This window comes from Chiloscyllium punctatum, chromosome 11, assembly GCF_047496795.1.
Source record: "Chiloscyllium punctatum isolate Juve2018m chromosome 11, sChiPun1.3, whole genome shotgun sequence".
Taxonomy (NCBI): domain Eukaryota; kingdom Metazoa; phylum Chordata; class Chondrichthyes; order Orectolobiformes; family Hemiscylliidae; genus Chiloscyllium; species Chiloscyllium punctatum.
The window spans coordinates 23,003,744-23,031,265 of NC_092749.1; the positions used below are offsets into that span (position 1 = coordinate 23,003,744).

At 42.1% G+C, this 27,522-nt stretch overlaps 1 protein-coding gene across 1 annotated transcript; it reads right to left on the bottom strand.

Moving 5' to 3' along the window:
- Nucleotides 1–2,703: 2,703 nt before the first annotated feature.
- On the bottom strand, nt 2,704–26,766 carry LOC140482822 (sulfotransferase 6B1-like). Its single transcript, XM_072580494.1, has 7 exons — nt 26,471–26,766; nt 20,150–20,277; nt 15,608–15,697; nt 13,837–13,963; nt 9,236–9,330; nt 5,673–5,829; nt 2,704–3,824 (listed from the first exon to the last, which is right to left on the bottom strand). The coding sequence occupies exons 1-7, from the start codon at nt 26,694–26,696 to the stop codon at nt 3,694–3,696; spliced, it is 954 nt and encodes a 317-aa protein (XP_072436595.1). The 5' UTR covers nt 26,697–26,766; the 3' UTR covers nt 2,704–3,693.
- Between the last annotated feature and the right edge of the window lie 756 nt (nt 26,767–27,522).

The following is a 27,522-nucleotide window of genomic DNA, read 5'->3' on the forward strand; positions in this document are numbered from 1 at the left end:
ATATGGAAGATATAGAAAGTAGTTAAATAGATGGTGACACCTTGCAAAATGTCCATACTACAGAGGAGGAAATGCTGGATGTGTTGAAACGCATCAAGGTGGATAAATCGCCAGGACCTGATCAGGTGTACTCTAGAACTCTGTGGGAAGCTAGAGAAGTAATTGCTGGGCCCCTTGCTGAGATATTTGTATCATCGATAGTCACAAGTGAGATGCCGGAAGACTGGAGGTTGGCTAACGTGGTGCCACTGTTTAAGAAGAGTGGTAAGGACAAGGCAGGGAACTACAGACCAGTGAGCCTGACCTCAGTAGTGGGCAGTAGTGTTGGAGGGAACCCTGAGGGACAGGATGTACATGTATTTGGAAAGGCAAGGACTGATTAGGGATAGTCAACATGGCTTTGTGCATAGGAAATCATGTCTCACAAACTTGGTTGAGTTTTTTGAGGAAGTAACAAAGAGGATTGATGAGGCAGAGCAGTAGATGTGATCTATGTGGACTTCAGTAAGGTGTTTGACAAGGTTGCCCATGGGAGACTGATTAGCAAGGTTAGATCTCATGGAATACAGGGAGAGCTAGCTATTTGGATACAGAATTGGCTCAAAGGTGGAAGACAGAGGGTAGTGGCTGAGGGTTGTTTTTCAGACTGGAGGCTTGTGACCAGTAGAGTGCCACAAGGATTGGTGCTGGGTCCTCTACTTTTTGTCATTTACATAAATGATTTGGATGTGAGCATAAGAGGTTCAGTTAGTAAGTTTGCAGATAACACCAAAATTGGAGACGTAGTGGACAACGAAGAAGGTTAGAGCTGAAAAATGTGTTGCTGGAAAAGCACAACAGGTCAGGCAGCATCCAAGGAGCAGGAGAATCGACATTTCAGGCATAAGCCCTTCCCGAAACGTTGCTTCTCCTGTTCCTTGGATGCTGCCTGACCTGCTGTGATTTTCCAGCAGCACATTTTTGAGCTCTGATCTCTAGCATCTGCAGTCCTCACTTTCTCCTAGCGAACAACGTTACCTCAGATTACAACAGGATCTGGATTGATGGGCCAATGGTCTGAGAAGTGGCAGATGGAGTTTAATTCAGATAAATGCGAGGTGCTGCATTTTGGGAAAGCAAATCTTAGCAGGACTTATACACTTAATGGTAAGGTCCTAGGGATTGTTGCTGAACAAAGAGACCTTGGAGTGCAGGTTCATAACTCCTTGAAAGTGGAGTTGCAGGTAGATAAGATAGTGAAGAAGGCTTTAGGTATGCTTTCTTTTATTGGTCAGAGTATTGAGTACAGGAGTTGGGAAGTCATGTTGCGGCTGTACAGGACATTGATTATGCCACTGTTGGAATATTGCATGCAATTCTGGTCTCCTTCCTATAGGAAAGATGTTGTGAAACTTGAAAGGGTTCAGAAAAGATTTACAAGGATGTTGCCAAGGTTGGAGGATCTGAGCTATAGGGAGAGGCTGAACAGGCTGGGGCTGTTTTCCCTGGACCGTCGGAGGCTGAGGGGTGACCTTATAGAGGTTTACAAAATTATGAGGGGCATGGATAGGATAAATAGGCAAAGTCTTTTCCCTGGGGTCGTGGAGTCCAGAACTAGAGGGCATAGGTTTAGGGTGAGGGGAAAGTTATTAAAGAGAAACTTTTTCACACAGAGGGTGGTACGTGTATGGAATGAGCTGCCAGAGGAAATGGTGGAGGCTGGTACAATTGCAACATTTAAGAGGCATTTGGATGGGTATATGAATAGGAAGAGTTTGGAGGGATATGGGCGGGGTGCTGGCAGGTGGGACTAGATCGAGTTGGGATATCTGGTCAGTATGGACGGGTGGGACCAAAAGGTCTATTTCCATGCTGTACATCTCTATGACTAAGTCAAGAGAGTGATGAAATACTCCCCAATTGCCTGGATGAGTGCAGCTCCAAAAACCTTCAGGAAGCTCAACACCATCCAAGTCAAAGCAGCCCACCTGATTTGCACTCCATCCACCACGTTCAACACTCACTCCCTTCCTCATGAATGCCCAGTAGCAGCATTGTAACGGAGCAGTAGAAACCATCTCAGTTAAAAATATGCATTAAAAAGGGGTATAATAGAATCGCTGAAGAGCTAGTAGAATACATTAAGAAAATTGGATGGTCAACATATGTAGAACCCCGTATTAAGGATAATGAAGGGAAGCTTTGGATTCTTGACTTCATTTTTAAAAGATGATAATGAAATACAATAGATCATCTACAATACACACTGCAGAAACTACCCAAAGTCTTTCACCAGCACCTTCCAAACTCACAATCTCGACCACCTAAAATGGCAAAGACAACAGATTCATGGGAACACCAACCCCTGCAAGTTCCCTTCCAAGTCCCACACCATCCTAACTCGACCACATTGCTGTTTCTTCACTGTCACTGGGTCAAAATCCTGGAACTCCTTTCCTAATGGCACTGTTGGGTGTAGCTACACCTCAGGGACTGCAGCAGTTCAAAGAGACAGCTCACCAACATCTTCTCAACAGCAATTAGGGATGGGAACTTTATACTGGCCCAGCCAGCAACTATCACATCCCATGGATAGAAATAAATACCAGTGATGGGATAATTACATTCAAATAACATTTTAGCACAGTGGAGCATCTCATGGAAATTCACAAAACAAGATCACAACAGTATGTGTAAAAAATGCAGATCAAAAACACAACAAAATTCAAAGTAACTCATTTTATTTTTTGATGCTAGAATTCTCATTGTTTTAAAATACATTCCAAACAAAGACTGAAGAATTCAGAATTTTTCAAATTAACAGCAACATCTGAAGACAAAATTCCTCAGGAAAAAGTTAAGGTTTCCCTTCTCTATATTTTATCGCTTGTTAGTGAAATGGTAGTTCATTCTAACTTTCAAAATCCAGCACTTTTGGAATGTTGGCAGTGGCTCTTCAGAGCAGGTGTGTGGAAAAAAAGTTATTTAGCCAAATGAATCATGAAACTGAAATGTGTCTGCAGTGCTTATTATATTATTAAGCAGAACTATTTTAAAAATGTCTCAAGATATGCGTAGCATCTTCTGATATTTTAATACAATTTAAAATGTGACTCTTTCATTTATGGGAGTATTTCATCTCCTTCTCTAGCCCTACTGTTCCATCGATGAAACTATGGTGAAGGAAGAATCATTGTGACCTCCATCCTGTTGAGTTGAGGTAGTGACAACTGCTCTGCTTACCTGTTTACAGCTAACAACAAATTTTAATACGCTGACCTATAATCGTCCTTGTCCTGGATATGACATGTTGCAGTTCCAGCATTGCAGAGTTTGTGAGGCTGCGCTAATACAGTACACTTCAGGCAATATTTAGCTTTGATGAATTGAGTGTGTGTTTGGGCTGGATTGGTTTCTGCTGAGGTGGTGAAGTGGAGGATTGGTACTGGTCAGCACTATGGAGGCAGGGAGGGTGTGTGGGGTGAAAGAAGCTGAGGGCTTGAAATGCGAAATGTTGTGGTCCCAGAATTACAAAGTCACAAGAGGTTTAGCTCTGAAGCTGTAACCTTTAGCTATCATTGGTAATCTGTTGTTTATTTTTGCATTTTCTGTTTTTAAATTGAGGTGTTTTGATGTTTGAATTCACAGTTTTGAACACTTGTCTTTTCCAAACAGAATGTATTCCTTGTCTGTCACAATATTCAGTGTTGTTAATTACTCCTGACAGTAGAGGTCATACTTCAACATTGCTCCTAATTTTGTTCCTGCTAAACATGCTTCAAACTTTGCATCCATCTCTTCACTCTGCTCTTTAGTGAAAAGGGTTTTCCAGTCTCCAACCACACCTAGATTAAAAACAAAGCAAAGTTGTTAAAACTAATCTGGACCAGTAATGTAGAATCCTGCCACTAGTTGCCTGTCACTTCTACACACCACCATGTTCCCATGGCAACACTTCCATCTCGGGCCTGCTGCAGAGTTCCAGTGAGGCTCAGGGAAAACTGGACAAACAGCGTCTCATTTTCTACTTGGTTACTGTGCAGCCTTCAGGACTCAGTGAGTTCAGTAATTTTAGATCCTGAACATGTCTTTTACCCAAATGTCCTTCCTTCCTTCATGTCCTCTTTCCCCAGACCACACCCTGACGTGACATGAGCGGCTTTCAGTAGAGTCAACACATTTTCACCTACTTATAGTCTCCATTATCAGCTTTTCTTTCTTTCTGGTTTACCATTATCCATCCCTTTGTCTGCCTGAGTGTCTACCCCTCCCTCTGGGCTTCATCTCCATCGATTCGCTTACTCCATTGCCATCTTCAACAGATTTACTGTCAATATTTGTGAAAACTTCAATAAATAATTTGAAAAGGGCACTGGAGAATGAAGGAAGGTGAAGAATTTGAGTTGTGAAGAGGACATAATAAGCCTGCAAAGAGATATAAATGGAGTATAGTGTAGGAAAGTGTGAAATTAAGAAACATATTATTTAAATGGCTAAAGATTGCACAGCTGAGAGATGCTGGGAGTTATGGGTGCCTTTGTGCATGAATCACAAGGTTAGAATACAGGAACAGCAGGTAATCAGGAAAGCTAATAGAACGTGTTATTTTATTGAGAGAGGAGTTGAATGTAAGGGGAGAGAGGCTACTGTTCAGTTTTATGGGGCATTGGTGAGACCTCACCTTGAGTACTGTGTACAGCACTGGTCACTGGGTATATGGGAGAATCTTAATGCATGGGAAGTGGTTCAGAAAAGGTTTATTAGACTAACACCTGCAATGAGTTGATTGTCTTTACACAAGAAAGTCTAGACCTGTTTTCTCTGGAAATTTAGAACAGTCTGAAGTGACTTGCATAGAATCCCTACAATACAGATGGAGGCCATTTGGCCCATTGAGTCTGCACCAACTCTGAAGAGCATCCCACTCCATCCCTGTATTTAGCTTGGCTACCCTACCTCACCTACACACAATTCAGCATGGCCAATTCACATAACATACAGGTCTTTGGACTGTGGGAAGAAACTGGAGCACCCAGAGGAAACTCATGCAGATACAGGGAGGATGTGCAACCTCCATACGGACAGTCACCCAAGACTGGGATTGAACTTAGGTCCCCAGTGCTGTGAGGCAGCAGTGCTAACCACTGAGCCACCATGCCACTAATTGAAACATATACGATCCTGAGGAGGCTTGACCTGGTGGATCTTGAAAGGATTATCTTGTGAGAGAATCCAGAACTAGGGGTCAGAGTGTGCACAACGTTTGTCCATTTAAAACACAGGTAATGGAAAGTAAGGCATCATTCAGAAAGTTGAAAGTTTTGGAACTGCCTTCCTCAAAGACAGTCGATGCAGAATCTTTAAATATTTTTAAGGCAGAGGTGGATAGACTCTTGGTCACCAAGGGGATGAAAGATTATCTGAGCTACGCAGGAATGTACAGTTAAGATTAAACTCAGATCAATCATGTTCTTATTGAATGGCAGAGCCAGCTTAAGGGGCCGAATGGCCTATTCCTGTTCCTTGTTCATCATTTGGAGGATTACAAGACAAAAGCAGGGACGAAGCATGTTTTCACAGTGGGTCAGAAAAACCTCTTGAGCTGCAAGGATCAATGAACAGCATCAACACATTCCATCTTCCCTTCCAAAACTGAGCATTTCAGACCCTGACGAGAGTTCATTTCTACCTACCCTTTCGGAAGATAACCTTGCCGAGGTTGGAGTGAGATTTCTGGGCGTTGTCACTCATGGCCTGGAAGGTACCTCTGCCGGCAATCTTTTGAATCTGTTCCTCACTCAGAGACAGGCCGAAGAACTCTGCTATCGACTGCACCCCCTTCGCCAAATCCTATTGGGGGGGGGGGGGGAAACAACCACAGGATCAGAATGAATAGAAAACCTGAAGTCGGTAAATCAAAATAAATGGGTAAATTCAGGTGACCCTGATCTTGCAGCAACAAGCAGCACAGCAAGACTCACTAAGGCATGGCATGGCATGTTAGGCCTCTGTCTGACCATGTGCATCTCAAAATACATTGGAAAGCTGCAACTGTGGAAACGTAAAAGCGTGCAAGAGATTTTAATATATTCCACAGTAATCTTCCATTTACTTGACCCTTGTCCTTTTAGCAACCCCTTCCAGCCCTTGCATAGAAAAAGATACGGGTCAAATGTCACCAGTAGTAACTTCATTATTTCTACATTGTTTCACTCTATTTTCTCTCTCTCTCTAAAGCCATAAGCGAGATCACAAAGTCATTGTGACAGTGTTTGAAGAGAAGGATATTTTCCTCTGTGGTAGTTTGAGTCAACTTGAAAGAAAACATGAAAAAACTTGTGATTTTGATTTTTCAGACAGAATCCTTTCCCAAAAGTAGAAAGCCACACTCTGCCACAGAGCAACCTACTAAAGTGAGGTCAGCAAAAGAGAAAATAGATGATGATTAAATGGAGTATTGCTGAAAGAAAACACATTTTGTTGAAGCTTTGCATCTTGCACGCATCAGGACACTTCATAAGAAAAATACCAATAAACAAGCAGCTAATATTTATTCTGGATGAGAGATGAGTTCTGATTGGTCTGTAAGCAGACTCTGGTTCGAGGAGGTGGTGCCATGGAGAAGGCAACAGTTGGTGATGATTGACTGTTAACTGCTACACTTTATTCAGATTTCAAATGAGGCAGATTAACTCTGACTAGTCAGGGGATTGTCCTAAGAAACAAGCCAAGGATGACTTATTTTGTTAACCTGAAGTGTGCACAATGTGTACGGCTGTTTCCATGGTTTTAGTGTCACTGGGTCAAAATCCTGGACTTCTCTCCCTCGTGGCATTGTGGGTCTTCCTGCAGCACATGGACAGCAGAGGTACAAGAAGGCAGCTCACCATTACCTTCAAGGGCCACTCAGGACAGCTAATAAATGCTGGCCCAGCCAGCAAAACCCACATCCCACAAGTGAACAAAAAGAACTGTGCCTTGCATTAAAATGTATAGCTGTTGACAGTTTCTCAGCGGCTCGGCATGACCTCAGCTGCACTGCTGCACTGGACTTCTGGCCTCGAGATCATTCCAGCGTGCGCTCCCAGCCTCGAGCATGGAGGTGAATGCCAGCTTTGTTTCTGTGCTGTACATCTCTATGACTCTAAATGGGACTTGATCAGTTTAGGAAGTCTGGTCAGCATGGACAAGTTGGACCAAAGGGAGGAGTAGGTGCTGCAGGCTGGTACAATTACAATGTTTCAAAGCCATCTGGATGGGTACATGTATAGGAAGGGTTTATAGGGATATAGGTCAAGTGCTAGCAAATGGGACTAGATTAGATTAGGATATCTGGTCAGCATGGACAAGTCAGACCAAAGGGTCGGATTCCATGCTGTACATCTCTATGACTCTATGCCTCTATATGAATTAGGAGCAGGCACAGGCCATTTGGCACTTCTAGCCTACTCTGCTGATCTTATAGTGGCCTCAATTTCACTTTCCTGCCTACCCATGATAACCGTAGCTTCTAAATTAATAAGAGAGTCAGTCTATCTCTTCCTTAGAAATATTAAATGACTTGGCCTCCATCACTCTCTAAAGACAAGAGTTCAAAAGACTAAAGACTCTTAGAAACAATTTCTCTGAATTTCCATCTCAAGTGGGAGACCCCTTTTAAACTGAATCTGCTAATATCCAGGACCATGGATCATAATGTAATGCGGCTTTGCTGGATTGGCTCATGGTCAGAAGTGTGGTCCCTTGGACGAAATGTTAAACTGAGGTCTGAACCAAACACAGAGGGCACTGACCAACCTGATATATAAGGTAATGGTTCAAGAGGAATCAAATGTGAAACTGAGCATCACGGTCTGAGTGAAGATAGTGAGTTCTACATGAGCCTTTGTAGGGAGCAAAGTCCTTATATTTATATCTGAACAGTATGTAATGATATTTACATACAGTAAACTAGCTTGTTAACTGAGAACAATGCCTCTTCTGCATAGACTCTAGCAGAGGGGGAGAGCATACTCTAGCATTGACCATTAGAAAGATCCGAGACAAAGTATAGACAAAGGAGGACTGATGGCAGAGGATTATCTCAGACAATCCTAACTCTGAACCATATACTGGCTGATGGTATAAAGTGCCAATCATGGAAATTGGGGCAATACCATAGAGTCAATGTTAAACTTTGAAAAATATCAAAGATCTCTGTAGAACAATAACATAGAGCTTGCAACAAAGAATAAAATAAAAATTGACTGAATGGTCATTGAACTTCAGAGCAATTTTGTGGCATTGGGTGTTGCTTGGGGGATACATAATGGTCTGGACAACAGGGACAGCAACAGTGCAGCACTCCCTCAGTATTGCATTATCCTATCATGTGCTCCTGACCTCTGACTCAGTGTGTTGTCACCCAATTCCAGTTATGTTCTGGTTAATTTTTAGTAAAGAAAAGACACGGATATGGCAAATGCATCAGGAGTCATGGGTTTTTCCCCATTAACAACAAAGTTACACACCCTGTTACGAATTATACTGTCAGCTTAATCTTATGCCAAAACCAGTTACCTTCCTTTTCTGAACTACAACATATCAATTTATGTATGATACTCATTCATATTGTTTACTTCAACAGCCTGCCCTGGTCATGTACTTCTTTATCTTATTATTGCTTGGGTTCCACCTGACGTGCCTTCGTAATATTCTCTTTCTAACTTTTCATCTTCAGCCTCATCTCAGAATCAACACAAATTATTCAATCAATTTATCAACTGTTTTTAATTTTACAAACTTCTACTCAATTGGCGAAACTCTTTTCTGCCAAAAACAAACTTCCTTATACTTTCTACATAAATGAAGTTTCTGATACAAACGATCGAGAGATAATTTTATGCCAGTTTTGTGACAAAGGAGTAGAGACTAACTGTGGTTATGTAAACTGCATTGGTGCGAATTAGCTGCTGTAAAATATTACAGAGCGAATTTTTACCAGATACACAACAAGCAAGGGGGATTGTTCCTCATAAGAGGGAAATAAAGGTTGACCATTCTGTTAACTGTTCCCACATCTAATATTCAGGAAGGGCTTATGCCCGAAACGTCGATTCTCCTTCTCCTTTGATGCTGCCTGACCTGCTGCGCTTTTCCAGCAACACATTTTTAAGCTCTGATCTCCAGCAGCTGCAGTCCTCACATTCTCCTCCTTGGTAATTATTCCCCAATAAAGGGAGTCCTGTATACTAATCTACACAGAAAATATACTGACCTCTTTCAGCTCTTCATATGTGATAATCTTCACATTCTCATCATCAAGATGTTTCTCCCACACAGCAGCATGATCAAAGTAGGAGCCCCAACAAACTGTTTTAAAATAAAAAGTAGCATCAGAGAAAAAAATAATATTAATTATAGATTCAATAACGTATATGATTCTGTGCCACACTGAGTATTTCTCTCAGACTCAGTGCTCCCCCCCACTCAAGAATAATTTCTGTAATTGAGTTCCTCATTCTCTTCAAACAGAAGGGTAACCTTGCAACACAATATCCAGTGAGTGATACAGCATCGACCACTGTTGAAGACAACATCCCTGTTAATGTGATTTGCTCCTTATGAATGGATCTACTGGTGTCTTACCAGAGTGGTGTCCCTTAGACCTAAACCTGTGAATTTGATTTATTACAATGCAGCTGGTAAATGTTAAGGTATACATTTGTTTAGAATTAAAAACTTACAGAAGTGAAGTCACAGAGCATTGCATCAAGAGAATTAAAAGGACAGGCAGCCTGTAGGTGCAGTCAGGCTGGAGAGAGAGAAATATCAGACTGGGGCACACAGACAAAATTCAGATTTAACTCATCATTCAGTCCTAGCTTTATATTTTCCAATACAAATTAAAATGGAAACTTGCCTGAGTAAGTGTTTGATTCTGTACTAACACTCCATCACCAATAGTATTTACACATCCAGTTTATATTAGAAATGTGGCCAGGAATTTAATTATCATTTCTTTGGAAAACTAGTGAGACTGCTGAAAAATTAGACATTTATCTACAGCTTAGAAAAGAAGCCACTTGGCCCAATCCATCCATGCTGTACACAAGCCTCCTCCCACCTCAATGCATTTGCGTTCTTCCATTCCTGACTGTAATGGACTGTAAGGATGGTAGGGGCAGAAATCCTATAACATTTAGGAAGTATTTGGATGTTCATTTGTGATGCCAAGACGAACAAGGCTGGGATTAGAATCATTGGGAGCTTGTTTTTGTCCAGCACAGGCTCAATGGACCGAAGGGCCTTTTCCTGTGCTGTAACCTTCTATGGCTCTATGACATGTTTAGCTCACTGTTCGATGCATCAATGCTATTTGCAGAATTGTTCTTTTGGAATACAAGCTCCACACCAAACCACTCTCTGGGAGAAGAGGTTTCTCTGGAATTTCCGACTGGATTTTATTGTGATTGGCCAAAAGCAGTTAGAAGAGTTGTTCATGTAGTTCCCCATTCGGGAGAGGGAAGGAAGGGGATCCAGATATTTTCTTGTCAGAGTCACAACAGATGACTGAGAGAACTCCTGCAGAATTTCAGGATTGAAGTTTTCAGCAATGTTAAGAAGGCCAGGACTAAAGTTAGAAACTGCAAAGCAAGTACATTAAATCAGGAGGAAGAAACTAAGAATCAAGTCAGCAGGGAAATAAATGAAATGTCTAACCTTTCTCTTTGTTTCGTTTGTTGAAGCTGAATATAAGTTGCTGCGAGAACACAAAGCAGAGGGGCATATAATCACACACCACTTCGTTCTTCAGAGCATCATAGCCTCACAGTGCCAGGTACCCTGGTTCAATTCTACCCTCAGGCCACTATCTGTGTGGAGTTTGCACATTTCCTGTGTCTGCATGGGTTTCCTCCGGGTGCTCCGGTTTCCTCCCACAGTCCAAAGATGTGCAGGTTAGGTGGATTGGCCATGCTAAATTACCCATGTGTGGGTTAGGTGGATTGGCCATGCTAAATTACCCATGTGTGGGTTAAGTGGATTGGCCATAGGAAATGCAGAATTATGGGGATGTGGTGGGTCTGGGTGGGATATTCTTTGAATCGTCGGTGTGGACTTGATGGGCCAAATGGCCTGCTTCCACATTGTACGGATTCTATTTCGAGCTTAGAACTCATTAAGATCAAAGTGTGGGATATAGGTAAAGCAGTGTTCCTTTTGCAACCATAATTGTTTATGCAAGGTAAATGAACTCACACCAGTGTATAATTGTTTCAGCCAAGAGCTGAGTTAACAAGAATGAAAACTATGTGAAGGAAATATATAATTACTTTTGCATTAGCTAAAATGTGCATACGAGAATGAAATGTGCCTGCAAACAATGGTAGACGTTACAGACAAATAAATAAGGTGCTGTGAGGGGAGGGGGTGTAGGTTAAGCCAGATACGCCTGTACTAACAGTTACAAGCATCTGTTTGCCAGTTCTGCAAAAACAAACAAAAAGGACCACCATTAGAAGGTCATAAAGCTCTCAATGACGGAACGTGTGATTAAAAATAAATGAAGATTTTCCACCTTTGAGTTTGTAGGGTCAGTGAAATGTTTCTGGGTCAACGTTCACTAGGATTGGGGTGAAGGAAGGGCTAAGCAGTTTGTGAATTATTACACCACGTGGAGCCTGAGGCCTGGGAGATTTGTGCTCCTATTCCTGGCTGTGTGCCTGGCCATGGACTCATACCCGAAGTTGACAGAAATGATGATGTGGCCATTAGCAACCAGCTTTCCTGTTAAAACAAAGTTGCTTTCTCCCCCTGCTGGAGGCCTTGCTGTTCACGGAGCCAAGTAAGCCAAAGTGGTGATGGGGTATGGCAGGGTGGCAGGGGGAAGAACACAAACAGGCCTCTCCCCCAACCACCCACCCCAACCCCGTTTATCACCATAATCTGTGCAGATTGGTGACAGAGAAGATTAACATCGACTCTTTAAACTGAAGTCTACTTCTTTGGTGGTGAGGGGACTGCAAGAAGGGAGAGTGCCATAGTCCCCTATCTTAGTTCAGGGAGCCAGAGTAAGTGGTGGGTGTTTGAATCTCACTGGGTAGAATTTAATCCAGCCCATCACAGCAGCAAACATGGCAGCCAGGCTCACTTGATTACAAACTATGGCCTGCATCAATCTCCCGAGAAAACACACATCCTGGGAATGTTTGAAGCAGGAAAGGATGACGTAAGCAACTAATCCACTTGATGCTTTGGAGCCCGCTGGAATTTAAATGGTCCCTCAGGATTAAATGGGAGCCACATGGCTCTCCCCTCCCTCCTGCAGGATGCCCTTCAAATTGGCTGTCGCTGTGGCCTTGGATTGCAGTTGGGAAGGGTGGAGGTGAAGATGGTTTGGGGAGTGGCTGATGCGACACAAGACACTTGGTGCTGAATTCCCAGCGTTGGAAATGTGGATTGGGCTTGGGTCACTGAGAACCATCCCCTACTTCTCTTGGCTCTGACCCAGCCCTTTGTTGCCCTTGGGTGACCCCCTTTCTGTAATCCCCACAATCACCAGCATCCAGGGATATAGAGGTGGCCATCAGGCTGGCCCTTGGCACATTCCCTGCAGAAGCCTCTGTTCCCAGTGGCACTGACATGTTCTTAAACCCAAGGAAAGCCCCATCTTTGGTCACCAAGTGCCTGAGCTGTGCTTAACTTGGTCGGGCATCCCCACGGTAACAAGAGGTTCCTGCCAGTTCTCCAACCCAGTGAGCAGGATGTCACTGCTACATTAAACCCAGCCTTTGGCCCTTAGACAAGGGGTGTTTAATTAAGCATTTGGTCATCTCGCATACGTGATGTCTCTGATTCTTGTCAACGAGAGAAAGATGATGGTGGGCAGATTGCATCACAGTTCAGCTCTTAACACCTCACCCCCATCAACATTTTTACTTTTCTCATTTCATGATGAAGGGGACTCCTTCCTGGAACAGAAGCCGGTGCCTCATTTTAACAGTTTCAAATTGACCCACCATCGGAAGCTGGTTATTTGGTCCTACACTCTGGAATGCTGTCCTTGAAGACCCCAATCTTTCTAACAATCTTTTCTCCTTTAAAGTCTACATCATTGACCAAATATTTGGTCATCTGCCCTAATATCTCCTTAGGTGGCTCAGAGGGCCTGAGTACAAGTCACAGCCAGACTGGGGATAAAGAATGGTTCAAGTGCCAGTGGGGCAGAGGCTACAGCTGAAGGGGACTCAAAGAGAAGGATCCGGATTGAGATTGCTCCTGGATTACCACATCAATGTACTTGATGCTGACCTGCTGGACAGCATCCCATCAACCAATTTTACACTGAAATTTGTACTAGGAAATAAATAGAAAAGAAAACCTTAGTTTGACTGAAAGAAAAAGTATGCCTGCCTGTATGCATTGTTTTTCCAGAAAACTTTCCTCGACTACAGATGTTTCTCTTTTGCTTTGCTGCATATATTTGTATGCGTGATGTCAGCTTTTCCAAAATCTGGGAATGTACAGATATTCGTTTGCTACTAGAGAACTTGACTATCGATGAAAAAAATACTGTTTTCTCAAAGCTTTTTTGTTTTGCACTCATCAGGAAATGCCTCCACCAATCTGAGTCCACTTGTCAGCCATTCAGAGGTCTCCTCTCATGTCTTATAAATGTTGGTTCATTCTTTGATTTGGTGTTTTTGCAAAATGTCCTGATGAGTGCAGGTGAAAATTTTCAATAAAAGACATCTTTTTCAGCAATGCCCAACTCGTATTATGCTGATAGTGTATAGTTAATATGGGAGTAAAATTCTGAAAGAACTATACATCTGGGAATGCCTAAACCCACGAGTAATTGTAGCCAAGATGTATTACCTTCTCCAGTCATGTACTTTCTGAAGAACTCATCCCAAGATGAATAGGTGGGCAGTAAAGGATTATTCTGACAGAAGTGATAGTAGGACACTGCATTGTCTTTGGGATTGCGAAATACAACCAATGTCTGTGGGGAGGTAACAAGACAAACGCATTTAATCTTTCTGCAGAGACGTGGAGCGTGTTCCAAACAGAATATTACCACCATCTATTCTACTTTCAGTTTAACCAGGGGAAATCCTCCAGTGTAGTTTGCAAACCCAATTTCAATCAACATTCGAATTACTAATGGGAAAGACTGTCAGCATTATTAGAAGACATTACACTCTGTCTTGTTCATGGTTTACTCTGAAACCTCGCCTTTCTTGTTAAATAGATGTTTTTCATATTCCAGTTTCTAGGCTGATGGATGCCATGCAACCAGCATGCTCTCGTGATTCTATTAATTTGGCCATCAAGTTTATTTGCTATGACTCAGCTTTTGTCTATATAAAACAAATGCCTGACCTATACTCTACAATTTCTGGATGACAGTCATGTTTGTGATTTTATTACAGAAATCAAACTTCAACTGGCACTCTGCCAGCTAAGGCTTATCACGCTATGCACTGATCAAACCTTCTGTTACACGCAAAATATGTTTGAAGTTAAAAAACAACTACCACTACTTTACTCTGCAGTTTTCATTTTTATCCATTTTCCTTCCTGGATTCCTTGGGTCTATGTATATTCCCTTGCCGGTCCTTACCTCTCCAATACCTTATCAGATTGGCTAGCTCGATTGGAACCCAGAGAGAAAGACCCAGACATAAAACCCAAGGGTTTGGGAAATCAAAACCATCCTAACCAATTTCCACTTTGCTTAAAATACACTTCCATATAGATCAATTATTAAAGTACTTTTACTCGAAGTTAAAAATCACACAACACCAGGTTATAGTCCAACAGGTTTATGTGGAAGCACTAGCTTTTGGAGATCTGCTCCTTCATCAGGTGGTTGTGGAGTGTAGGATCATAAGGCACAGAATTTATAGCAAAAGTTTACAGTGTGATGTAATTGAAATTATATTTTGAAAATGACCTGGATTGTTTGCTAAGTCTCTCATCTTTTATATAATTTCAATTACATCACACTGTAAACTTTTGCTACAAATTCTGTGCCTTATGATCTTATACACCACAACCACTTGATGAAGGAGCAGCGCTCCGAAGGCTAGTGCTTCCAAATAACCTGTTGAACTATAACCTGGTGTTGTGTGATTTTTAACTTTGTACACTCCAGTCCAACACTGGCATCTCCAAATCATGACTTTTACTCAAAGCAGTTTTGTAATTATAAAATGGAGTTCAAAATGCTATTGGATGCAAGTTATGGCTATGAGATTTTTGTTTTTTAAAAATTCATCAGCAAGTCTTCCTGAAGCAAGATCGAAATTCAGCCTCACCCAGATAGCATATGATTGCAACCCACTATGGAGTTAATGGAAAGACTTTTTAATTTTTCTTATTTATCCCACTTTTTCTAATCAATTTGCTCAGAGATGTTATTATGAACCCCTGGAGCAGGTGGCACTTGAACCTGTGCCTTCTGGTCCAGGGATAGGGACACTACTACTGTGCCACAAGGAATGAGTTGTGTACTACTGGGTTCATGAGTCAACCAAATGGGATCAGGATCAAATCAATTTAGTCCTTTGAAAGTGTGATTAAGGTGATTAAAATCTTGGTTTGGGCTCACATTATTGTGCACTGACATTTAATGTAATCTTACCTTTGTTTTCTTCTCATTTACAGACGGTGGTAGATTGTAGTAATGATTGTGCAATCCATAAATACGAGGAGACTGAAAACTTTTCATCATCTTAAATGAATAACCAAATAAACACGTGTAAGAAATGGCAGGCCAGGAAGGACAACTGCACCACAACGAAGGCAGAGATTATTTTGTACTTACAAAACTATTTCTGCTAACATTTTGCCAAATATCTTCCAATAAAAATAAAATTATCAACCTAAAACATTAATTCCATTCCTATTTCAACTGAAGCTCTCTGACCTGTTCAGTGAGTCTTTCAGGCATTTTCTGTTTTTGTATCAGTTATTAGAGAGTGGATGAAGAAAGAATCCAGTTGAACAGCAATGATGACACCAGAACTTTGTGATACTTCAGCTAAATCAGTAGCGTCATAAGCATACAACCAAGCTCCCTCTGTACTGTCAAAGCAGCATGCTTTAACGTTAGGGATACCAGCCACTATTCATAACTCCTAATGTGGATACTGCCATACTTTCAGGGTCCAATATCAGAATCAAGCCTCTAATTCAGGCTAAAGAGAAAATGCTGGAAAATCTCAGCAGGTCTGGCAGCATCTGTAAGGAGAGAAAAGAGCTGACGTTTTGAGTCTAACTGACACTTTGTCAGTTAGATTTGACAAAGATTTGTCAGGAGCTTTGTAACTTGGCTATCTTTACTCGGCAGTGCCATGTTGAATTCTAATCATCACACCACAAAGCAGGAATTAAAAAGGATGACAGAAAAATAGGAGATCCTCAGAATAGCATGCAGGGATTTGAGAAAAGCAAAGATGAACTTGAGTTCTAGAGTGCACAAAGAAGATCAAAAGGAAACTTCATCACATCACATGAAATATTACATTGAATACAAAGCAGGTCTAAAAAATTATTTCCAATTAAATCAGGATAGGAGGACCGAAGGGTAAATGAAGGAAAGTTACGAAACTTTAAGACAAAAATCTTTTACTCAAAGATCTTCTCAGCAGGGATTAGAATATAAACTGAAGTTACACACAAATCCAACTGGGTGCAGCTAGTTCATAAATGACAGAATTGCTCCCATATACTAAAAGGATTTTACTCAGCTTTCGTGCAAAATATGGAAACTTAAAATGGTGCAAGAGGAACATCATAAACATTCCTGTGGAAACTTCTCAAGGTCATTGACATTTTCTTATGTAGATAAGAATTTATTTAATAAAAAGGTTTTCTCATAAAATGCAAACTATTTGCTTATTCATAAATCATGCAACAGTGCAAACAGCTCTGTCACCTTAACACTGACTCACAGAAGGTGTCAATCAATTGGAATGTAAGACACAGTTGTGAGAAATCAAAGTCTACAGGAAAAAGATTAACTTGTTATTGGGATATATACCTGGTTTGAGATAATGGGCAATGAAATTGTAACTTATCTCTTGCTTAAAGCATTAAATGCAATAATGTGTGTTGCAACCTAATAAGTTTCAATACCCATCTAAAGTGACTTTTGCTGATTGTTCCTCCTTTGCACGGAGCTCATACTTCAATGCAGCATATCTCAAAAAGACGTCAATGTCAAAATAATAAAATTAAGACTTGTATTTATATAGTGCCTTTCATGACTATTAGGCTGAATCAAAGCACTTTACAGCAAACTAAGTAATTTTTGAAATGTACTTAATATTATATGTTACATTTATATTGTAGAAAAGTACTCATGTTAAGTAAGTTATCCTATTTAAAGAAACACAATTTGGTGCCAGCACTAATTCTTACAAGCTGGTTATTTAGAATTGGCAAGATGCTATGAAGAATGAATTAAGAATCAACGAGGGTGCCAAAATAGCATAATGAAAAATACCAGCTACAATTTGAGGGAAGAATGTTACAAAAACAACATCAACACTTCTTCCTACTTTTACAAATTACCGTTTCTGTGCCAATGCCTGGAAATTAAAGCTTTGTCATGGGATGCAAGATTCACTGGGAAGAACAGCATTAATCCCAATCCCTAAGTGCCCTTGAACTGAGTGGCGTGCTCGGGGTGTTTCACAGTCACTACAATGCTGTGGGTCTAGAGTCCCACATAGTCCAGACTAGGTCAGGACAGCAGATTTCCTACCCCAAAGGGCATTGATGAGCTAGATGGGTTTTCACAACAGTCATAGTTTCATGATTACCATTACTGAGATTAGCTTCCAATTGCAGCTTTTTATTTGTTTGATGTTAAATGCCAGCAGCTGCTATGGTGAGATTTGAACCCATGTTACCCCAGCATTAAGCTGGGTCTCTGGATGATTAATCCAGTGACATTAGCACTATGTCCATTCTAATGAGGAAATGGAATACATCAAGAAGAGAGCAAGCATTGTGAATTCAGATGAGACAGTGTAGAACCTGAGCTCATTCATTGGCAATGAGCAGGATGCACAAAAGGAGCAGAATAGATGTCACCTCCCTAACTTAATAACAGAAAATACATTCATTCAGATTCACAAGAGCTTGTGTTAACCTGATGAGATGCTTGGACCAGATAGTCAATAGATTGGGAACATTGAGTGGCTTCTCATAATACTTAGGATTGAGTACATGAGTACATTGAGACATGACGTGTTACAGGAAGGATGTTTGGAAGAAACAGTTGTCTGATGAGGCTTAAACATGGATTTATTAAATTACGCTGATCAGTCAACAATTCCATTACCATTGTATCGTGCAACTATCAGGACGCTAACAGGCAAGCTTTGTTCCTTGTGAATCCTACAATTCTCATGTTACAACGGATGGGACATATTCCTTCAGTAACTTTTTTTTAGCTCCTTGTCCCTTTTCCTCAGCTGAAGGCACTGACCCCCTTGTGCGCTACATTCCATGGGAGTTCGGCACCTCCCCATTGGGTATTCTTCATACTGGGGTCATGACAGTGGGGAGGTGGGAAGTATAAATGCAACCCTGCCCTCATTAGATGTCCACATGAAGGAATATAATGTATTATCACAGACATTGAGCATGGCCATAGTTTAGATGCAAAAAAACAGGAATTGCTGGTGAAGCCCATCAGCTCTGGCAGCATTTTTAGAACAGTAGAGTTAACATTTTGAACTGATAGCAGACAGGTGGAGACAGAATTTAGAGAGGCAGAGATCTGAAAAGGATAGGTAAACAAGGGTACTATTGATAGTCAGTTAGGACAGAAGAGAAACTGAATAAAGTGACCTCGAGAGCTTACAGTTGGAGAGGATGGATAGGTTGTGCTAAAATCAAGCCATGCTATGACAGGACTGAGTGTGAAGGTGGGTGGAAAATATGGGAGGGTGGAATCTGGCTGAAGGTTATTGAACTCGATGTTGAGTCGTGGAGGATGCAGGGACATCACCCAATCTAGTCCATTGTACTTGCTGTTCACAGACTGGTCCCCTCTACAGTGAGGAGACAAACAGCAGACTGGGAGACCGCTTTGCAGAACACCTACATTCTCTCTGCAAAAATGACCCTGAGATTCTAATTGCTTACCACTTCAACACCCCACCATGTTCCCACCGCAATATTTCTGACAGGCCTGCTGCAATCTCAAAGAACAACATCTCATTTCCCACTTGGGGACCCTGCAGTCTCCAAGACTCCACACTGAGTTCAATAGCATTAGAGTCAGATCCCATCCTTCTATGCTTTTTATCCACCTCACACCCATGCCTGTCATGGCGTGGGTTACTTTTAGCACAGCCTATCCATTCTCACCCACTCTTAGCTCTCATTATCATTCATTCAGCTTCTCTTCTGTCCTCGCTTACTATCAAACCCACCTCTTTCATATCTGTGCTCTGTCTCCACCTATCTGCTGATTCCACCTTGTCTTCAGCATAAATACCACCTTTCCCTTGCTGCTATTATTTCGGATGAACAGGTACCGGGCTGGAAACACAACTGTGCTTTTCCCCATAGATGCTGCCAGCCAGACCTGCTGAGTTTCGGCAGCAATGTCTGATTTTGGTTCAGATTTCCAGCATCCACAGTTCTATGTTATATTTTATGCCATTATTTAGATGTTGGCCATTGCAATTTATGTTAATTAGCAGTTCGCTGTTGAAATGATATCACCAGCACATGGGTATGGTAGCATAGTGGTTATGTCACTGGCCTCAGAATCCATTTCCCTGGACTAGTGATCAGGTTCCAATCCACCATGGTAGTTGGAAGCATTTAATGCAGTTATCAGATAAGTCTAGAATTTGACTATCTAGATTTTCCAGATGAGCAATGTATCAGCAGCTGCCCGCGCTCTGCTTGTAAAAGCTCCCATGGCACGGTTTCAGAGAACTGCTATTCCCAGTGTCCTGACTAATATTTATCCACCAATCAATATCACACAAACTAAAGATCTGGTCATTATCAGATTACTGTCTGAGAGAATTCACTGTGTACATCTTGGCCACCATGTTTTCTACATTACAGATTTTTAGGGGTCATGTAAAGCAAGGTATAAATGCAAGTCTTTACTTTCTTTAAAAGAATCAAACACAATTTCTCATCCATATACCTCATATCTCACAGCATTTTCAAATTCCAATAACTTGACTTTATTTTGAACTCCAGGTTTCCCGTCTTTGGATTCAGTTTGATTGACAGAAGCAATATCGCAAATTAGGTGATAGACCCAATTAAATCCTGTAGAACATGGATAAGTACAAGAGTTATTATAGCTGGTTACTTCATCAATGTAAACAGCTACTTGCTGCAGTAATAGAACCTGGCCTAGGGCAGAACACTAACTCAAGATGCACATAAAATTCCAGAGTTACTTACCAGAGAATACAATCATATGTCTAACATCTCCCTGAGGCAGCCACTCCAGGCACCTGACAAACCCCAAAGTGTTTCCTTCAGGAGTACCTTCCCTGATGAGTGCTGCAACTAAGGCTGGTGTGCCTCATGAGGGAAGGGTGAGGTTGCAAAACCAAACAATAGGCACACGTATTCTTGCCAACTCTCCACTCAACATTCAGAGTCATCGGGTCATATAGCACAGAAACAGACCCTTCGTCCAAATTGGTACATGCAAGAATTCTGGGTAATCCAAGATGGAGGACGGGAAAAATTTCTGGCGATAACAGCTGCTCTTTTTTTTGAGGGTATTTTAGGTGTTGGAGGTGATTTCCTCGAATTCTAGGAGCAGCAATTACTGTTTTATATGCTGTTGCATTGTTTTGAAACTTTAGAGAAAAGAAAAGTCAAAACAACAGCACTTTTAAAAGGGAGAGGAACAGACAAAGGCAGCTCATGGCGAGGTCAGTGCAGGAGAGAGAGAGAGATAGATAGAACGAGGAAGAGAGACTTACTGCCTTTGCTGTTTGAATTCATGTATCGCTGGACAGCAGAGGTTGTCTGAGAAAATGAACAAACAGTAAAATTCGCAACTAATCTTGGAGGAACATGTTTGGGAAAGTCACAGCACAGAAACAGATAAGTGAATATTTTTAAGTGTGGCCTTACAGTAAATCTGCAGTAGTGAGCACAGTGGGTTCTTTCTTGATTATATGTTTTATTGAGATATGTCTCTTGATTAAACTTCAAAATATAAGCCATAAGTATTAAGTTAGCCTGAAGCAGTGTTTTGTAGAGGAATAAGACAGTGCTATTTTCTGGGTATGTAGATTAGAAGAAACAAAAATGGCCTTGAGTAGAGTGATATGCTCTTCTTGTCGGATATGGGAGTTTAGGGAGAGTTTACGTGTTACTGAGAATTGTATCTGCAATAAATGCCGTAGGTTGCGAATCCTATCATATCAAATGGATCGGTTAGAGAGACAGTTAGAAGCAATGAGGAATTTGCAAGAGAAGGGGATGTGATGAGTGGCATTTATAGGAAAGGAGAAAAGTTGCAGATACAGTCACATAGATGGGTTAACTCTGGGAAAGGTAAGAGAGTTAGGAAGGTAGTGCAGGAGTCTTCTGTGGCTATCCCCATTATGCTGTTTTGGAAAATGTAGGGGATGATGGATTCTCAGGGGAATGTAGCACGAACAACCAAATTTCTGGTATCGAGACAGACTCTAATGCAATGAAGGGTACATCGGGTTCCAAGAGATCAATTGTGTTCGAGGGCTCTAGTCCAAGGCACAGACAGATGTTTCTGTGGCTAGCAGCAAAAAATCAGAATGGTATGTCACCTCCCTGGTACCAGGTTCAAGGATGTCTCAGAGTGGGTGCTTTCAAGGGGGAGAGGGACTAGCAGGAGGTCATTGTCCACATTGGAACCAATGACATAGGAAGGGAAAAGATTGAGATTCTGAAGAGAGAATATAGAGTTAGGCAGGAATTTAAAAAGGAGATCCTCGAGAGTAGTAATATCTGGATTACTCCTGGTGCTGTGAGTTAGTGAGGGCAGGAATAGGAGGATAGAGCAGATGAATGCATGGCTGAGGAGCTGGTGTATGGGAGAAGGATTCACATTTTTGGATCATTGGAATCTCCTCTGGGGTAGAAGTGACCTGTACAAGAAGGTTGGATTGCACCTGATTTAGAAGGGGACTAATATATTGGCAGGGAAATTTGCTGGAGCTGCTCAGGAAGATTTAAACTATTAAGGTGGGGGATGGGACTCAGGGAGATACTGAGGAAAGTGATCAATCGGAGACTGGTACAGTTGAGAAAAAAAAAACGAGTCAAACAGTCAGGGCAGGCAGGGACAAAGCAGAGAACAAGGTAGCTCTGATGAATTAAACTGCATTTAGTTCAATGCAAGAGGCCTAACAGGGAAGGCAGATGAACACAGGGCATGGTTAGGAATATGGGACTGGGATATCATAGCAATTACAGGAACGTACCTCATGAATAGACAGGACTGGCAGCTTAATGTTCCAGGATACAAATGCTACAGGAAGGACAGAAAGGGAGGCAAGAGAGGAGAGGGACTGATGTTTTTGATAAGGAATCGCATTACAGCTGAACTGAGGGAGGATATTTCTGGAAATACATCCCGGGAAGTTATTTGGGTGGAAGAGAGAAATAAGAAAGGGATGATCACCTTATTAGGATTGTATCATAGACCCCATAATAGTCAGAGGGAAATTGAGAAACAAATTTGTAAGGAGATCTCAGTTTTCTGTAAGAATAATAGGGTGGTTATGGTCAGGGATTTTAACTTTCCAAACAGACTGGGACTGCCATAGTGTTAAGGGATTAGATGAAGAGGAATTTTTTAAGTGTGTACAAGAAAATTTTCTGATTCAACATGTGGATGTACCAACTTGAGAAGATGCAAAACTTTACCTACTCTTGGGAAATAAGGCAGGGCAGGTGTCTGAGGTGTCAGTGGGGGAGCACTTTGAGGCCAGCGACCATAATTCTATTAGTTTTAAACTGGAAACTCCTGTAAACGATGCACTAATGATGCAAGTACACGTCCATAATTGACTTGATATGGCTGAAGGTACTAACATTTCAGTATAAAAATGCCCAGGACAATTCAGTCCAATGTTTCTAACAGCTGTTTGGCAATACTGGCTATTTAATCAAACTTGCATGCTCTTTCTCCTTCATACTATATTTTTCACCCCTTCAAATATTTAACTAATCCTGTTTCAAATATTACTATTGGATCTGCTTCTGCTCGCTCTCAGTTAATGCAGTCCAGATGGTTGCTCAAGTCTTGTTATTGTCAAAAGTACAAATGGATTTGTTATGTTGGGGCTTATGAAGCAAATAGTTCATGGAGTGTCTTGAACATTCTGATTGATCTAGCATGTTTAAATTACAGATTTCCAGGTAAACCAGCAACAGTCTAATCAATAAAAATCAACTGTTGAATGTTTTCCAAAGAGCTTTACATTAATTTGAGCAAGCAGTCTTTCCATCAACATTCTGCTTTCAGTTTCACAGATATGATGGCTTCTGTTTTTTTTAAAGCAGAACACAGATTTTCTGATTCTGCTGTGAAAATCTGACTGGAACAAGTGAAGGGCCAGATGGGGGAGTCCTCTTCTACATCTCATGGTGGATAGATGCCAAACAAACAGTTAATTATTCCATAAATTACACAGCTGTAGCACGGCACCAAGGATACTGCTTCAATCTAGAAAGCAAATAGTTATATGACCAGAATGGTGAAAGTGTCAATTTTAATCTTCATGCATTTTACTCTCAATGAAACATTACACTTTCTTCAATACATTGTTAATCCACTCCTCCCCCAAGCCCCAACCACACCTGCCCTTTCTCCAAATCACAACCTAACCCTGTACCACTGCTGCTCTGTTTCCTAACACACTCAACATCTGTTTTTCATTTCAACACTGACACAAACACTCTCTAGTTCCAATTACAAATTGTATTACATTCCACTGTTCTAAGAACGTTCACATTTTACATTGGAGATACTTCCTTCCACACAACCACCAGCCCTTCATGCTCCCAACTTGCTGCTCTCATACTCAACATGAATATGTATCACAACCCAATCACAGGTCAGGCACTAACTTCACCAAAGCAGTTTGGGATGGCCAATCAATGTTGACTCAGCCAGCAACACCACATCCTGTGAAGAAATAAAATAACTGAAAGCAAATCTTAGCAGGACATATACACTTAATGGTAAGGTCCTAGGGAGTGTTGCTGAACAAAGAGACCTTGGAGTGCAGATTCATAGCTCCTTGAAAGTGGAGTTGCAGGTAGATAGGATACTGAAGAAGGCATTTGGTATGCTTTCTTTTATTGGTCAGAGTATTGAGTACAGGAGTTGGGACATAATGTTGCAGCTATACAGGACATTGGTTAGGCCACTATTGGAATATTGTGTGCAATTCTGGTCTCCTTCCTATCGGAAAGATGTTGTGAAACTTGAAGGGTTCAGAAAAGATTTACAAAGATGTTGCCAGGGTTGGAGGATTTGAGCTATAGGGAGAGGCTGAACAGCCTGGGGTTGTTTTCCCTGGAGAGTCAGAGGCTGAGGGGTGACCTTATAATGGTTTACAAAATTATGCGGGACATGGATAGGATAAATAGGCAAAGTCTTTTCCCTGGAGTCGGGGAGTCCAGAACTAGAGGCTATAGATTTAGGGTGAGTGGGGAAAGATATAAAACAGACCTACGGGGCAACTTTTTCACACAGAAGGTGGTACGGTTATGGAATGGGCTGCCAGAGGAAATGGTGGAGGCTGGTACAATTGCAACATTTAAGAGGCATTTGGATGGGTATATGAATAGGAAGGGTTTAGAGGGATATGGGCCGGGTGTTGGCAGGTGGGACTAGATTGGATTGGGATATCTGGTTGGGATGGATGAGTTGGACTGAAGGATCTGTTTCCGTGCTGTACATCTCTATGGCTCTGTCTACACTTTCTGCAGCAAAACAATGGAATAATGAAAGAAATGTGGACAGAACCAGTGAAAGCCCATCAAACATCCAATACCTCACTCCAATGGGGGGCATTGCCATGGAGATAACAGCACAGCATGAATACAGAGGGTCAGAAATGTCAAGCTTGGATATCATATTCAGGAGGGAGAGTTTGACAATCTGCAAATATCTAAATGCCTGACTCCTTCCCTCACCTCAAATAACCAGGCATGCAGACAGCTGGGGAACTTGGGCTGATGTTGCATTGTCACTCATCTGCCAGTGCTCAGCCTCCACTGAAGATGCAAGCACTTGACTCTCTCAGGCACATGATGAATGGGTGGAAGGATCGCCACTTTATTATCACCAATTTACTGCAAATCAGTATTTCTTTTTGTTGCAGTGAGAAATGTTGTTCAGAATTGCTGCAGTGTGGAGGGGTGGGGGGTATAGAATTAATTCAGTTCAAGCTTTCCTCAGTTAGTTATTGCCCAACTCTCTGGGCACAAGCTAAGACTGAGAGCCCACCTCAATACCCTCTGGGAGTCGTCCTTACCAAACGTAATGAGCTTCACTTTGTACAGCCTGGATTGTTGGGATAATGTTGACAAATAGTCTCACAGTGTGAACGGGCCACTCCAATCAGACAGTCTCTCTCTGGGCTATGCTGGCAAAAGGCCACAAGATTCATCCACACTCTTGGTAACACTTTCCAAACCGGCCACCTCTACCATCCAGAGGGTCATGGGCAGCAGCAGCAGCAGCAGCAGCAGCAGCAGCAGCATGGGAACACCAGCCCCTGCAAGTTGCCCTCCCAGCCAGCCCCCATCCTGACTGTCAGCGTTTGCTGCACTGTCGCTGGGTCCATATTCTCTTCCTAACAACACTGTGGCTGGCCCTACATCACATGGACTACAGGGGTTCAGCACCATCTTCTCCAGGAGCTTGGCCAACGATGCCGACATCCCATAGAAGAATAAAAGGTAGCAGCAAGTGGGAACTCGCTGGCTCCTGGATGTCAATAAGGCAGATTGTATCATTGCCCAGTGACACGGAGGTCTATGAATATAGCGCTTTTATTTTGTTGGATTAAAGGGAGGGCAGAGATGGACGGGGGCATGAGAAAGTTTGACTTTCCGAGAAAGTGAAGAGTAATGTGGTTTCTAAAGATATTTCGAGTTGTCGGGAGAATTAAACTGAGCCTGTCCGTCTGAATCTTCAAAGCAAAGAACAGCAAATCATGAGCAAATCATGTTAATATTGATACAACTAAAGGGCTGTTATTACAGCAGTCAATGTCATCAAAAGAGAAACAACAAAAGCTGTAAGATCTCTGTAATAATGAAGATTTAACAATCCCACCAAATGTGTGAAAGTGGCAGGATCTGTACAGAAGGGACTGGGATTGAAAACAGCTTTGAACTTCGGTGCAGAGACAAACTTTTTCTCATTCAAATGCATTTCTTTACTGTGAACTATTGTTCAAACTTCAAACAAAAGTCGATAAATATCAGACGGTCTCACCGCATTTGGGGTAGGAAGCGATCACCAGGTCTTCGGGACGAGCCTGGAAGTTGCCCAGAGCCTGCAGAGTTTGGACTGAGCTCAGCACCGAGGGGTAGAGAACGCCCTTGTAGCGGAACACCAGCTCTTCGGGTTTGAGCTGCTTCGCTTTCTCCAACATCCCCTGCACCCTCGCCTGGAACTCGGCTTTGTCAGCCTCTGCACTCCCACCGCCTTTCACCTCCATCTCCCTGGGACAGACCGGCAGAGCGCACAGCCTCCCGTTTTATTGGCGAACGGCGGCTCTGACGCTACATGGCGTGCCAAGGGACCATTAACAATGACAGCAAATTACTTCCTTCCTACGGCGCTGGTTTGCTCCCACACTCTGTGTGATTTCGCAAAGATTGGGAAAGATAAACATCAATAGTGCAGCTAGCAATAAAACCCACAAAACCTTGGAAGTTCTGGAACTGCTCAGCATTATCTGTGGAGAGAGAGAGAGATAACTTTTCCAACTGCCTCGGAATTTTTTTTATTTTAAAAATATACTTTATTCATAAAATTATTTGGATCTCTATACAATCCGTCGTGCCATTCTTATGCACACTTTTCATTACATACAGACATCGAAATGTATTTTTCCTACATACAAGTCTGTACATTTACTACCCCAGCTCTTCTGCTGAGGTCTCAGCTGAGCCCGAGTGACTGCGTGGGCCCCCTGTTCTTATTATGAGGCCGTTACACGGTGGTCTTTCCCCACCGCGTCTTGGCGGCAGCTGCCCCAAGCTTCAGCGCGTCCCTCAGCACACTCAGTCGGGGTCAACTCCTTCAGCTGGAAGATCAGCAGGTTTCGGACAGATCAAAGAGCGCGTTTCACCAAGTTGATGATCCTCCAGGCACAGTTAATGTTCATCTCAGTGTGCGTCCAGGGGAACAGATCGTAGAGCACAGAGTCCCGTGTCACGGCGCTGCTTGGGACGAACCTCGACAAACACCACTGCATTCCTCTCCAGACTTCTTCTGCATAGGCACATTCCAGAAGGAGGTGTATGACAGTCTTGTTTCCC